Below are 16018 nucleotides of genomic sequence, written 5' to 3' on the forward strand. Positions count from 1 at the left end.
TTTCTATTTGTCTTTCTCAAGGGCTGAATGTGAGAAATTACAGGCAGGTTTTCTTATTTAGTCCCTTCTGCGTGGTTCCAGACATACACGTATTCACTTCCAACAGATACCCAATGACATGGCATGGGGCTTTGGTGTCCCTGCACTGCCTGGACCTGTACATCTACTCTTTGCCCTTGCCAGACTGCTGTGTGGTGTCCTTGCTTGTCTTTGGGAGAGGGAAAAGGAAGGAATTCTGATACTGCAGCCAGAATTTTTATTACTCTCTTCAGATAAAGTTGCCTGAAACTTCCTTTTGAATAAGACTCTGGTCTTCAGTTACTTGCTTCTTCAACAAACGGTAGCTGTACTCTTTGCTGAGTGTCTGAATAGGTTTTATTAGGGCTATTTCAGTTAAAATAGCTCAGCTGCTCCTGAGGAAATGCATTGCATTTCACTATACTGTAGCAGGTCTAACAACCAACTTGTTGAGTTGGTGTCAAGGTTCCGTGTGCTGGAGCAAAAGTTTGGTGGAGGGGATCTGTTGTATGTGGTACCTATGCAAAAGCTCACAGGCTCTAAAACATCTTCCTGTAGGTGGGAGCTGTGTCAAAAAGAGCACACGGCTGCTGTGGCAGCAGCAGCAACTGAGCTGATCCCAGCAATTTGGTGGCACATCATGAGCACATTTCTTCCATACTTGGCCTTGTGCCCATCTATGCTGAGATAGAGGAGGAGGCTGAGTTCAGCACATTGGGCTGAACATGGAAATAACATCTCCCTGAACTCAGAGTCAGGTAGGGTGGAAAGCAAAAAGCGGATAATAAGAGATTAATCCAGCATGAATCCAGTGGTCAGTGCACAACAGGGTGTATTCTCTGAGGGTTTATGGAAGGTTTGTTTAAATTTCCTTATTCCATCATTTCCTGTGTATAAAAGGAATATGATTCCATCTTGTTAGGAAGTGACCATATTCAGAATGCCTGTAGGACCTCAGTTTGCTCTCCCAGTGGATAGAGTTGGAATTTTGTGCTGCTTTATCTACAGTGCATTAAACAAATCAGGTTGGGAAAGGAAGAGGGATGCACAAAGAAGGAGGGTGGTATTGGTACAGCTGCTGCTTCTCTGCACCTGCAAGGTGCTCAGCAAGGTGGATGCCTGTTTGTGCTGATGAATGAAAACTGCCCTCAGAGATTACAAGCCATCCTCATTGCTGCCACTGCATTTTCTGGAGTAGTTAAAGTGCCAGGGAAATTGGGAAAAAGCCAACAGGAAAGACAAAATCAGAGCTAAACTGCAGAATACTCCTCTACAGGTGGGAAACTGGTGCTGTCTCTACTCTTCTGAGGAAGAGCAATCCTGATACCTAAAGGCTTAAAAATCCACTGTTCCCCAGATTAGATAGAAAATAAGCAGTATTTGAGACCAAAAAGCAGCTAGGCTATGATGGAGCCAAAGGCATAGATGTCTCATGTCTCCATTCCCCCGTAAAGGCGCTTGTCCTGCTCTCATCTGTGATCTCTGGCTGCCCCACAAACAGCTTTGAGATTTCACAAATAATATTTCCTTATCACTATTTATTATTGTAAAGTCTTTGCGAATCAAAAACTAATTGATTTCTGTCCATGTTAACCTTCAATTGAAAATTCTGTATATTCTATTAGCTGGATACAACAAGGAAAAGCTAACATGCCTGTACAATTCTTGCCTCTCTGTTTTGCTGCTCTGCATACAGCAGTGCCTCTGAGCTACCAACTTTATGCCCTGTGCTCTGGCTGTTGCCATGAAAAGTTTCTTCCTGAAGTAAAGGGGAGCTCAGTTCTTAGCAAGTGAGATTTGGTGGTGCAACTAGCTGTTAATGGGAATGACTGGCTGGTAACAGCTGACACAGCTCCTATACATTTTAATAACGTTTGCATATTTTCAGCCAATCACATGCAGAAAACGCACAGGAAATTGCAGGTGGTCTGTTTTTAATAAGGAATTTTAGTTGTCGCTTAATTTCTCTGCTTTACAGGCTGATAACAACATTGAGCTTCCGTGACTCGGTCTATTTCAGACAAAACCTATGTCTACATATCTTCCTCTGGAGGGCTTTAAAGCAAAAGCTCAAAGAAAGTCAAAACTGTAAACAAAATCAGCTCAGGAACTTCTCTTATATTCAAGAAACTGGGGACAGAGCGAGGTGTCAGCATTTACTGACAGCCCACGCTGCAGAATCTGTCCCTCCTCATTTACTCATAGAACTGCAGCTCTCACAACAATCCAGCTGTCAAGTGCAATTAAGAAGGAAAACCATCCTATCTAGAGTGCAAAATAATTAATGTTAGCAATCCGAAAAGTCTTCCCTTGACAAGGAAGGGATTAAAAAGCCTGTAAAAGTTCTGTAGAGCTGTTCAGCAGGATATTAAACATAGTGCATTGCCAGCATCACCACCACAAGCATATTATTGTTATTAGTACCAAGACTGCCATTAGCGGGATATTCATTAATGTTAAAAGTCACAGTCAGTGTGAGATTCAGAGCCTCCGAGCTCTGGAGGAGGAGGTGGAAAGTTACCTGGTGGAGGTTCAAGAATGGCTTTTCCTTTTTTGCTGCTTTTCTTCGGTTTTAACTCTTTCCTGCTCGGTTTGAACCCTGGGTGTTCCTCTGGCTCTGAAGCACGGATAGTTCCTTCCTCTCCGGGTTGCTCCGTGAAAGAAAAATATTCTTCACCAGGGTATGGAAAGGAGTAATAGTGATCCCTGTTGCTAATCTCTTGCAGATAATAATCCTGTTCGTCCATGGGGACAGCCCAGGACAGACCCCCCAGCACGGCCAGCCCGAGGGCACAGAGAGCGGGGAACAGCTGAGAGGAGCATGAGCTTCTCTTCCTAAGGGCAATCATCAGTTTTTAGCGTTGAAGCAAAGCCCCCAGACTTTATTTGGCAGGAGGGGAAGCAGAGGGGGGATGAAGAAGCCTGTCTGCAGAAAGTTCCTCTGCTTGGGGCGAGTTTGCAGGAGCTGTGCAGCGCAGCGGGACAGGGCTGGGAGGGAGGGAGGGGGCAGGCGGGATGCATGTGATCACTGCGCTCGGCAGCCAGACAGACGGATGGATGGACAAGCTGGAGAAGGCAGGACAGGATGCTGTCTTGGCAGGTGTGACCTCCAGCACGGCACACTCGCTGCTTCCCTTTGCTGTTGTTGTTTTCTTTCTTCACAGCTCCGGAGAAAACCCCTTGCAGTTCCTTTAGTCGTCCCGCGTGCAGCTGATCCAAGGGAGCATTTATTCAAAGAACAGTGAAGTTGGCAGCAAGCCTTCACCTCCCAGCAAAAGAGTTTTTCCATCCCTGGGAGATGCTATGCAGGATGGGGTGGGCACTCTGAGCCCTGGGCAAATGCTGACATAGAATGGAACTGTGTCCCATCACCCTCATCCCGTGTGTGATGGATTATGTACCTTTTTGCAATATGTTTTATTTTAGCATCCATCTCTAGAACAGATCGGAGTTTCCCTGGTTGCTCCAAACAATATAAATACACACGTAGCATGTGCCCAGCTATGGGCATCTCCTGGGGTGCAGGGAGACACGCCAGGAAGGACATGTTTCATCAGTAGCCCTTTTTCTTGCTCTTCTTGGCAAGATCCCAACTTCTGTTCTCCCTGAAACATCTTCCAAGCAGATTAGGATGCACTGTGCTGGCAGCGGCACACATGCAACCCAGTGTTGTTAATGGAATCAATTTGTCTAGGAATTAAATCTTATCTTTCATCTTCTTCATACCTCCAAAATACCATTCAGTGCTGAAGGAAATGTGCAGCAGTTGGCTCACGTGGAATATGCATCCTCTCTCCTGTGTTGAAAATACCAGCTTATATTTTCATCATGTGTATTGTATTTCTTCCCGTTGCCCAGTCATGCAGGAGAAAGCATTACATCTGTTACTGCACTCTCTATTCTGCCTTTTCAATCACAGTTTGTGTATGCAGCCCTCGGTCCCAGTTTGTGAGGGCAGAGCACGGGCTGCAGAGAATTTGCACAGTTTTGCTACTGTTTGTAGCACAGCCAAACTTCAGTGAGTAGTATGGATTTCCACATCTTTACAGAAGTTGCAGAAAACTTGGCTTTTCCATGTCATCATTAATGACCTACTTTTTTGGTAACTAAAGGAGCTTTGGCTGCAAAGTATTATTTAACTCATTGCAGTGGTAAAAAATGTTCCATAGAAACTGAAGACTATTTATATTTCCATGCAAAACAGGAAGTATTTTCATGCAAGACAGAGTCATGTGTATATTAACTAAAGATTGAGGAATATGATTTGGGGCAATTTTAAATTATTTGCTTTTGGCACCTTTACACATATACATTTCAATAATGTATGCCTGCAAAGATCATGTATTTTCTTTCATGCACATCCACTGTTCTATGATATGACACCTTTTCTATAGAGCCAACTTATCATTTTATGCATTTTATCTATTTATATTATATAATACTACATAATATGTTATTTCTTACCTGTTATATTATAGCAGTATTTCACATCTGACTTGGACCTCTTTAATGGGTGTATACTACCTGTATATACATAGATGCATTACTATGGCTTATTGTAGTACAGCAAAATCTTCCCCAGTCAATGTCAGGACTTTACTTGTTTGATACATGTAAAAACTGACATTGAAGTGACACAAATTTCTACTCAAATGTTCCCCAGCACAATACCTCACTATCCATGTACCCAATAACTGATTTCTGAGTGCTGACCTTGTCCGGTGTGTCTACTCATGTCTGTATCTACCTTGCCTACACTTCTTTTTCTCAAACTTCAGTCCTTCCTGCTGATTTATATTTCCTATAACTTGGTTAGTATACAAAGAACAGTCCCACGAATAGCTGTTGCTGCTATGGGTACCTGTGGGTCTGCCTCTGCTTTTAGGGCACCCAAGCTGCAATGCCAAAGACTGCCTCTCTCAAAGACTGGGCAGAATTTGGGTATTCTGAAGGAAAAGCAGTTTTCACCCTTTTCTTTTCTTTTTTTTCTTTTTTCTTTTTTTTTTTTTCAACATCAATCAACACCCTTGCAATACACAACTCACAAGAGAAGAGATATTTTTTTCTTCTTAGAGCAGCATGGGAGTATTAAGTTCACTGAAGCCTCATTAGTTGAACGGAGAAATATTTCCAGCTTAAGAAGGGCTGCTCCCTACTTTTGCCTGTGAATTATCACAATAGCTTTTAAAAACTTGAGTTGATATGGAAGGAGATAAAGCAAGCTAATATGTTTGCAGAATGACTGCAGCTGGCCATATCCTCCCTCCTGGAACAACGCCACGACAATGTTTAAGTTATTCTACAGTTTACTTTAAATCTTTGTTCTTCTGAAGTGAAACAAAACATACTGTTATCAGCAAACAAGCAGGGGTTTCCCCCTCTGTTCTCAAAAAGTATTTATTTACAGCATTATGGCTTCTCCTCCAAGCCATGTACTGTGAGCCAGCTCCACCAACACTGCTGGGAAAGGAACCTTTCCAGCTTCCCCTGCCCCAACAAACTGCACTTTTTCATATTTCCTATCCCTTGAGATGTTTTTTCCCAACTTTTGTTTCATTTATACCAGTTTGAAATTCTATGGCTTTAATAATGGACCTGGGAGAAGTGGGCTTCAGCCTTGCTTCCCCCTGCCTGGATTCAACAACCACATTTTCAAGGAGCTCTGATTCAGGAATGAATTTTTGCTGAAGGACAGGTAGGGTTATGTGCCTAAGTGCTGCCCTAGTCCAAGGTCTCTATATTTATGCCACATAATATATATTCACACATTCCTTCATTAATTCTTCAAACTGGACAGTGACTCCTGCAACCTCTCATTGAACACACACATCATTTTTTTCTAATTGAAGAAAAGCTTTGTGGTTGGAAACAAAGGCGAAGAACCAAGCATCTCCCTTCCATTCCCATTCCCTGGTAACTTCCTCAAGTAGCACATAAGGTTTCTATACACCTTGGCAACAAAACAAGACTAAAAATAACTTTTCCTCTGAACACCAGAAAGTTTCTGTCCTTCTCAGGTCTGTAGTAAATCATGGAGAACAGAGTGGGGGAAGAGAATAGAATTAGTTTTTAAGCAGTCTGGTGGTTTTTTTCCACATACAGTATTTACTCCTGTTGTCAGCAAGGTCAAAGCATCTTAGAGGTAACAGAAAGCTGACATTGGGAAGAACAAAGTAAACTGCATTTAGTGTTTATAGGTTTCTTGAGTGCCCGTTCCTTGTGTAGGTTACAGAGAGGGATAACAGGTTATCCGTTGTATCCATCTGGGCTGCATGCATCCTGCAGCATTCAGGCAGCAGCAGTGGAGCTGGCTGGATACATAAACCAGTTCTTATATGGAGACGTTCTTTCATCGTTAAGAGGCGTCTGATGTGAAGCAGAATATCATTATTTTACTGGGTGGTGGCTATCAGAAACGTGCAGGAACTGAACTTCTGTCTTCTAAGAGCATCAAATAATGGTACAAAATACGAGTGAAGAGCAGTCCCCCTCTCTTCTGAGCAAGCTGCTGTTTTCTTTATGAAAATAGACTTTAAAATAAACACATGGCATTAACGAAGGCAATTATTTCTTTCAGAAATTGCTTATTTGAACTGCTTAGCAATGCAGCATGTGCCCTGCCTGGGGAAATCAGCCTAGTGTATTCTCTTTAACTTTTCTGGTAAGAACAACATGACCTTCGGATAATCATTCAGCATATTGCCTTTGTGCTTCTGTCTGAAGGAGCTCACATTGCCATGGAAACAAAAGTTCCTTGTTCTTTTCTTCTTCCTTGTGCTATGATATCATTTTTTTGCTATATGAACCCTTTTCTTAGCGAAAAGGGAAATGTGGGATTTTCATGTTTTGAGCATCCCAAAGCCATCTTAGGTGACAGTTCAGTTCACAGCAGAAATGCTTTGAACGTGGCTCAGAGACTGCATGCATCATCCTTGTTATTCAGGGTTATTCAGATCAGAAACATTTGCATCAGCCCATTTGCACTGGAGAAGTGAAAAGTCTCTGCATACTTTTTCCAGAGTTTTCCTTTCTCTTCTACTGAACAGCTGAGAAACAGCATTTTGAGAAAGACAATATTAACCCATAAACAAAGCCAAAAAGAATTTCTGGTATTTTTGCAAAGAATGCAATCTTTTTTTTCTTTTTTTTCTTTTTTTCTTTTTTTTTTGTGTTAGTGGGAATTGCATTTCTTCATGCCCCAGAAGGGCTGTACACTTCATGTTGACAACACACTGCCCTGGGATTTGGCAGCCACTGCTGGGTCTGTGCCAGCAGGGTTATCACTGGAAAGGGGACTGAAGAAGGTGCTACATTCAGAAGTCTGTGATATTAGCAGTGCAGAAAAGATAGACAACACTTTTTTTTTCTAATGTTATTTTTTTTTTTTTGGCTGATTTTTCTCTATTTGGAAGACTGTAAGTCTGCATTAGACAACAGTTTCAACTAGAGTTGTTTGTGTTGATCAAGCTAGAGCAAGTTTTACATGTCTTTCACTTTAACTGTAAGATTGAGCTAGCATTAGTGCCACAGAGATGTCTGGATGACAACAATTTTAAGGAATAGCAGGAGAGAATGGGAAGAAATACCCAGGTTGTGGGTGATGTGCAGCAGGAACGGCGTTTTTGCTTATACAAAAACAGCCACTTCCAGCAAATTCCCATGGACCTACCTGCCAACATTTGAATCTCAAGAAGTAATGACTCTCACATTTCTGTCTGGTATTTCCTGGACCAAAACTGCTGTACGTGTGCCATGCAGAGTGTGAGCAGTATGTTTAACACATCCCAGGCAGCAGCAGCGGGATGCAATTTGTTGTCCGAAACCAACTCAGGAGACATTTTTCCCTAGGATTTGGTCTGTATCTGCAGCCTGAGAAGTCATGAGCAAAAATCCAGTGGGACTGAAGGCAACGGATAAATATAACAGTCTTTACCATGCTAAATAAATGGTGACATCGTGAGAGTAGTCCTTAAAAATTCTGCATTGAAGGACTGCTTTTTAAAGACAACAGCAAGGAATGATTCCTTTCAGATATGAGTGGTATTCGTGGCTGTGATCCATTTGGTCTAATAAATGCATAATGTGATACTTCCACAACAACTCTGTCCCCGCAGAGTTTCTATCCAAATCTGGATTTGGTGACATGTTGGTATTTATAGCTGATTTATTTGTTTGAAGGTGACAAAAGCCGATTTTGTTAATCTTCATAATCTTGTGTGTTTGACAATATGCTGTAAGTACTTTCCATAATGGATTCACATATTAAAGCAGTGAAAATACAAGAAATTATGTGAAAGATAGTCTCTGAAATGAGCCTTCACTTGTCATACAGTAGGCATCAAAGATTCATGTCAGACTTACATTACTGGAGATGACAATATAATTTCACAGCTGTGTAATAAACTTGTTGGAACCTGACTTATAGCTGTTAAAAAAGGACTTGTGCCAGCATGCTTGATAAAGCTGTTCAAAAGGTGAAGTGATCAGCTCTGAAGATGCAGCGAAGCTTTAAGGCAATGCAGATGTTTACTAATAAGTGGCATAGCATAAATTATCTGAAATGCACCGCTTTGAGAAATGCATTAATGTGTTTCTTCATGGTGATCCTTGGCACTGCCAAGAACACAGGATGGGGAAAAGGACAGGGCTCTGCTATAGTAATCACTGCATTTTTTAAAATCTAATTCTTGACATTTTTTAATCCATCTTGAGTATTTCAGTTCCTAAAATCACAGAGCAGCTTGGATTGGAAAGGAACTCCAGGATATCAGCCTCTCCTTTTTCCTCTCTCTAACATGTAGACTACAAGATCTCCAAGGAAGGTTTTATTTCTCACTATGTGCTTGTGCATTCCCTTATTAATGGGAACTGCACTGTTCAGGATATTCTTGACTTCAGTAGAGTTATATCATTAAGAACATCATTAACATTTGGATTACTGAATTTGAGTTTTAGAAATACTGAACTACAGTCAAATTCAGCCCAAAATACGGCTCAGGCTATTTTTGCTTGCTCCATGTTGGGTATGGCAAACACAGAGCAAGTGAAATATCTCAGCTTCACTTGGGGTCAGGTAAGCTTGTCAGCTGAACAGAGTTATTTCCAGAAGCATCCATCAGAACTTAACAGCTTACGTCACAAAAAATGACAATAACAACAAAAATTATTTTTAATGCAAATCACTGGTGACTAATAGTGAGTGAGAACTGCTGCCTCCTTTGGAACATTATCCAGACAAATTTTCTTTCTCAATCTGTACTGAAAACCAGAAGTGGTACAAAGCAATCTCTAGGTTCTCCTGTCATCCACGTAGAGGCTGTTATTGCCTAAGAACTTCTCATCCTCTCCCATCCATATTTCCTGCACATCTGATTTGGGATTAGCCACCTTTGGTTTGGCCTTGGCATGGGTTGGTCTAGCCCTGAGAGCAGCAGAGATGTAACACAATGCTTCTCCTGATGCTGAGACATCACCTACCCAAGCAAGCTCCCCTAAACTTCACTGTTGCACCAAGATTTGAATACAAACTTTGCTACCAAGATCTCCATCCACACTTGGTGTTGTGTTCTGCTTCATTATACCTGCCTGTTGCTCAAGGCTCAGTTTCTGTGAAAAATGCAGAGAATTTGCAGCAGTTTTGAAGTGAGGTATTGGAGCTCCTGCCTGTACTGACAGCAAGGCTGGGGATGAGAGATCCAGGGACTGGACACTTCTTGAGCTTCAGAGTTGGCTTCTGATTTATGGAGGACTAACACTGCACTGCCATTATCTTCCTTGGTTAGCTTCACAGGTGGTTTGAAGCAATATTAAATGCTTTTTTTTTTTTTTTTAATTAACATAAACAAGCATTTTCAAACACATTCATCATCCAGGTTTCATTCACTTCAGCTCCAGATTACTTACAGGGAACATTACCAAAGGTTCTTCACCAGCAAATGAGAAAAAATGAAAAGCTTTCTCCTCTCTCTCTGTCTCTGGAGAACTCTGTCATGCATTCAGATATTTTGATCATTTAATACTGAGTGACAGCTTTAGAATTCAAGAGTACTTTGTATTTTAACACAAGAGATTACAATCTTATGAGGTCATGATGTACAAGTCATTTAGAAACACTCATCTGAAATCTGTGATTATACCTACAATGTTACACCCTTCCTATATATCTGGATTACCTCTGACAAATCCAGATTGTTACAGAAGCACCATTTACCCCTCTTTTCTCCCTCCAGGCCCATGGAAGGTGATTTTTGTGGTAGAGCATTTGGAAACACTTGTCCCATTGCACTGCACTGTCTGTCCTCTGGTCCTCCCAGACTACGTCTGTTTGCAGTGCCTTACTCCTAACAGTGCTTGAATCCCTGGTGGATTTCATTCCAACTGAACATAGAAGCCAAATTCGCTTCATATAGCATGAAAACTGGGTGAATGGTGTGCAAAGAGCCAAGCCAGGAACTCGAGAAGAAAACTGCACTGTGAATTTAATGATTTTCTGTTATGTTTAGTGAGCTGATTTACCAACATACAGACACTTTCAGAACAACCCAAGCACACAAATCCTGTTGCCAAGATGGCAATTACAGAGTGTGGAAAAGAGCCAAGAGTACTCACTCCGGATGGAGGAGCAGGAGACATGAGGGGAAACCAGACTGGCTGTGATGGGCAATCAGAGGCATCGAGTCATTACAGAAGGTCACAGGATGGAGACCGGCAAGGAATCATACTCAGTGTCCTCTCTGCACACGCACAGTGCCAGCTCAGTCTTCTTCTTCTAAACCAGCCTTGTTCCAAAGACTACTATGGCCATCTTGTCCCAGTGCCCATGAACAAGCCCACAGACTGACCCATGTTTTGGGTCTCTCCTGGGGGAAAATCCACCATCCACAGAGGGCAGATATCACTGATGTTTTTGTGCAAAAGTCAGCAGTGGTTCAACATCATTTCTGCACCAACATTTCTGGCATGTCGACATTCCCAGTAACACAATGCAAGCAGGGAGGAGGGCAGACTGCCCAAAGCTCTTCCTTAATGGGGCTCCAGGCACATATGCAGCACATCACCAAATGGCAGGGAGCTTCCAAGGCACATTTGATATAAATCACATAGAATCCATCTTACGTAAAAAGAAGGAAAGAAACTACATTTGCAATGTTTGTCCTAATTCACAGTGAAGTTGCTCTCTGTGGAACTTGGGTCACAACTAAGAATTTCTGGGCTTTTTAACACCTGTGAGCATGCACCATGATTAGTTTCTTTCATAAAGTAATATGAAAGCAGTCTTTGGTATCTTTCCTGAATTTTTATGATGACAAGAAGCAGAGGGCCCTGAAAGATACTGGCTGGCTCAGCAAGTCACCTCCCCCACGTGCCCCTGCACACATCCAGCAATGTTCTGCAGGGCAACATTAACTGAAATTCACTCAGGAATCCACTCAGACAAACTGTTTCCCAACATTACATTTTCCAGTGTGGAGTGTTTCACGTCATGAGATTTCCCATATGCACATCACCTGCAGAGTCCAGAGCTGCACAGCAAAGTGCCTCCGAGCTAGCTGAGGGCCAGCTCAGCAGGGAGGATGGATGCCACGTGCCTAGAAAGTTTTGTTGGGCTGTAGCACCTGGGTAGTGGAAAATAAGCTTCAATAGTCAGGGTCAGCTGGAGGATCACTTAGAGCTCGTTGGTACGTGGTTTGCATATAGCTGTGATCCATCATACATACCAGGCTAATGGATTGCAGTGCAGCAACCTCAGTTTCATCCTCTTTTATCTTGGAAAATGTGGGTAACAGCATTAAGAGCATTTTTTTCCATAAATAATTTGTATGGGGAGGCCAATCTTGTAATTGCAACGGAAAATATTTATGTTATTTCACCCAATCATTTGTAAATTCCTCTTGCCTACTTGGCATGAAAGAAAAAATTACTTATAAGGCAATGTTGAAAATGCTCTGGAAAACACCAGAAGCTTAAAACAAAAGAGTAGGGCAGAAGAAGGCAAAGACATACATTCCAGATAGAGAGCCCAATACTACAAATGGTTACTGATCTGGAAAAAAACAAACAAACAAACAACTTTTCAATTTCTGAGATCGCTGAAAGCATGGTGGTGGTGGCTTCTGGTTTAAACTTCCTAATAGTTAAGTACTCTGTATATATAGCATCTCCTCCACTCATCTACTGCAGCCACTCGGAAAGAAAAACTGTACACAGGTTCAGATGCCACCTGCAGCAGCATCCCAACGTGAATGGCCTCATGCAAGCAGCTCCAATTCACAACTCCCTTTCTCTAACACTGTGATTAAGATGACCTGTGCTATAAACAAGCATCACAATAGGATAGTTGTAATTCTGGATTAAAAATACATTCTGTAGTTCTGTAAATCAAATACCAAAAGCAATTATCTCAGGGAATAGGAGTTCATATTTAAAGCCAAGACCTACCTTTAGCTCCTTAGTGCTCTGTGACCATGACCACAAAGCTGCAGCTCTCATAACTCACTTTCTTCATCTGTTCTTACCTGAGCTACCCAAGGCCTGGTTGAAGGGGGCCCTGGAGCACCCAGCCCACAGCAGAGAGGTTGAAGCAGAATGATCTTTAAAGCCCCTTCTAACCTAAACAACTTAAGATGGAATCATAGAACTGCTTAAGTTGGAAGGGACCTTAAAGACCATCACACCCAAATGGAACATGGATTTTATGTCTGTATAAGTTTAGAATTGTAATGTAAATTGTGTGTAGCTCTTTACAACTACTTAATAACACAGGTATTGGGAAGCCCATCTGTGCTAACTATTATGGGAAAAGCTGGGAGAGTATAGGTGGACTGCATTTGCTAGCAGATTGCTTTAGAGAGGCTGCTGCTGTTTGCCCTCAATGCAGGGATGTGAAGGAGAAAGGAATTAAGAAGGAAAACTTAAGAGTTTTCAGAAAACTTCATCATTTCCGAGTTTAGGGTTAATATCAGAATAGGATCATGTTTGTACAAACTGTGCTCCTCATAAGCAGTTGGCTCTATCAGTGTTGATTTCTTGAATGCACCTGCTCTGAATCACTGTCATTTCAGACTTCAGATTGGTATCTGATTCTCTGCCAGCATTAGCAAGAGGTGATGCTGCTCTGGGAGCCTGATGGACAGCACACTGTGCCCCTGGCCAGATAGCCCCAGTGTGCTCAGCCAATTCTGTGGATGGGGCAGGCTGATCTCCTTTACAGGTGCTGCTAATGAGAGTTTCAAAATGAGGTCAGGGATTCGGGATTTTGTCCAGAAAAACATGCAGCTGATAATGAATGTGCAACTTCTTCCAAGCTTATCGTGAGTTCAGGCTAATTCTGAGGAATGAGCTTCTGAGCTGGATGGCAAAAATTGTTATAATTGGATTTTTAACTCCTTTCACAGGAGCTCAGAGGAGCTGAGTGGTCTTGGGCAACAGCTGCATAAAAACTCTTAGAAATGCCTGTTGACATTCTGGATGTTTGGTGACATCATGCAGCTTTCCTTCAACGTGTGTGGGTGTCAACATTATTAATTAACTCTTCTGTCTGAGTCTCTCTGGAGAGTTGAAGATTAACGCTTCTGTCGCACCATAGTTGTCAGAATGGGTTAGTTTGAATTGCTACTGTTACAGCCCAAAATATATGCAGATCATAATACCAAATAAATAGCAGCAACAGCTAAGCCAGCCTTTAAGTATAACAAAGAAATGACGATGAGTTATTAGAGGGAGAGTGTGAGCATCCCCATCCCTGTGTAGGTAGATGCTGTTTCAGGAGGATTCTTGCTTCTGGGTTGATTCTTATTCTGATCACAGCCCCTTCTGCCTAAGCCTGCTGAGTGCCCCCAGCCTGAGTGCTGTGACACATCCAGGACGACACCTTAATTTAAACCATAAATGGAAATCTGGGAACAGATCGTGTTGTGTGATGGAGACTCACTGCCAGTCATTTCAGACCACATCACTATTCCTATTTCCAAAGCAGCTAATGTGGCAGCTCAAAGTCTGCATTAGCAAACAATGAGTTTCCATCATTTCCTTCGTGTTGCTGTAGTGTTCATTTGTGATAATTATTTTTCCTTATTTTGAATTTTCAGTTTTTCCCCCCCCTCTTGTGTTGGTATGTTGTTGCATAACACCTCTGGGGTTTCACCATATGGCCCTCAGTAGTGTGGAGATCCCCAGCTGCATTCATTCCCTTGCTGATTTTTCCCTGGGCTCTGTTGGCCAGGCTGAACAGAGCTGCAAAGGCTGGGAAGTAGCTGCAGTGCAAAATTAGGCAAAAAATCTGCCTCAAAACCAGAACAGAAGCTATTGGACATTTACACTACGTTATCAGCCACTGCAATAAAATGACGATAAATGATGCTTTACTGTGACAGAGCTACTCGTGATGTGCCTCCCCACATAAATTCTGTGCTATTTGTGAAGAAGCCAGCTCAAGCTATGGCCTGTTCCTCACCCAGAGCATGGGTAATCTGTATTTCATACCAAAAAAACGTGTGGGAAAGGAAGTCAGCAGTGACTTTAAATCTCTGCATACTCTGTGTTCTCTGTTGCAACCCAAGGAGTCTGGCCAATGGGAAGAAAATTTATTAGAGGAAACATTCTGGCAGTATGGATGTAAAAGCCTAATTAATTGAAAAAACAGGCTAATTAGAGAATCAATCTGGGATTTGATGACAATATCCAGAGCACTAATAAAACTGATCACATGTGTTCAATTAACATGCTGTGAGGTTTTGGGGCAATAATCTGTAATTTTCAGGTCTCCCTTGACCGTCAGGCAAAGGTGAGGAAGGTCCTGTGAGTGGAGTATTGAACAGATCAGCTCTGAGGCATGGATTAATGCAGGAGGTATTAATGCAGGTAAATAAGATCCACGGAGATATCTGCTGTGCCAGTTACAGAGCCAGGGGAAGCCCATGCAGCTCAAGGGGCATAATTTCTTTTTGGCTTCTTGAACATTTCCTTGAAATTCTCTCAGGTGTGATGGATCCATTTAAATGACATTGTACATAAATGCTCGTTACAATTAATAAAGAAAGCAGCTGTGAGAACGGTTCATGTTCATTTACCCAGCCTCCAGCATGGCCCATGCTGGGTCCCATCAGCTCCATTCATGAGGCATGCTGCTTCAAACTGCCCATAGGAGGTTGTAGCATACATTTAAGCTGCTGAAAATCTGCTATGGAGAAAACTAGTATTTCATCCTGGCTGCCTGCATTGGCTGGAATGGACAACCCAGCCCTGGTTTCCATTGAGTGAATTTACTCTGTACTGTCAAAACTGTCATACTGCAGCCACCATGCTGCCAGCCAACATGCACTGTGCTCTCCTCCTTTCTCTTCCTTGATGTCCCCTTAATGCTTATGGTGGGCACAGGGACATAATGCACCACAACACATAAGCCAAATGCTTTCACTCAGCAAAAGCAGAGCTTGCGTTAAAACTCTGTACTTCTAATGAGAGCCACATTTTTGTGAGAGCCATGGAAATAAATTACATTTACAAAAGGCTTCATTGGAGTGTTGCTAGACTTGACTGAGTTTGCAAGCACTATCATCTTGCCTTTTAAAATCCTTCTTTCTTCTACTCTGGTTGAAGTGGTTGTGCTGTGAGGCACAGTCCAAACAATATTTGCCTTCTCTGTAAGGATGACTAGTGACACATCTCTCGATTTCTGTGGTGGCTGAGCTCACACCAAAGACAATGTCTAATGAATACCTATTTGAAGGTGAAATCTGAGAGTTAAAAACTTGAGAAAAGGAGAGAGGGTTGAAAGTACTTTCACCGAAATGCCAGTATTTGCAATGCCAACCCACGCAACTGTTGGCAATTTTAGAAGCATTTCAGAACAGAGATGCAAGAAGAACACCGGAATAAGAAATATTGCCTTCCAAAAACTGAAAACTCGGTTTGTCTACACTGTGCAACAGAACACTCAACTGTGGGCTGGAAGTTCCCTGAGTGGAAGTAGGTTTCAAACAGCAGAGGGCTCTTTTGGCTC

General features: G+C 42.2%; 1 protein-coding gene across 1 annotated transcript in view; it reads right to left on the reverse strand.

Annotated features, from left to right (window-relative positions):
* Nucleotides 1-2867, reverse strand: part of CPXM2 (carboxypeptidase X, M14 family member 2) — a gene marked incomplete at both ends in the record, with an annotated part of 63539 nt that extends 60672 nt beyond the window's left edge. The window contains 1 exon segment of the mRNA XM_079536353.1: nucleotides 2540-2867. Within this exon segment, the coding sequence (XP_079392479.1) occupies nucleotides 2540-2867 (328 nt within the window).
* Between the last annotated feature and the right edge of the window lie 13151 nt (nucleotides 2868-16018).

The sequence above is a fragment of the Tetrao urogallus genome, assembly GCF_951394365.1.
Source record: "Tetrao urogallus genome assembly, chromosome: 5".
In the NCBI taxonomy this organism is placed as follows: domain Eukaryota; kingdom Metazoa; phylum Chordata; class Aves; order Galliformes; family Phasianidae; genus Tetrao; species Tetrao urogallus.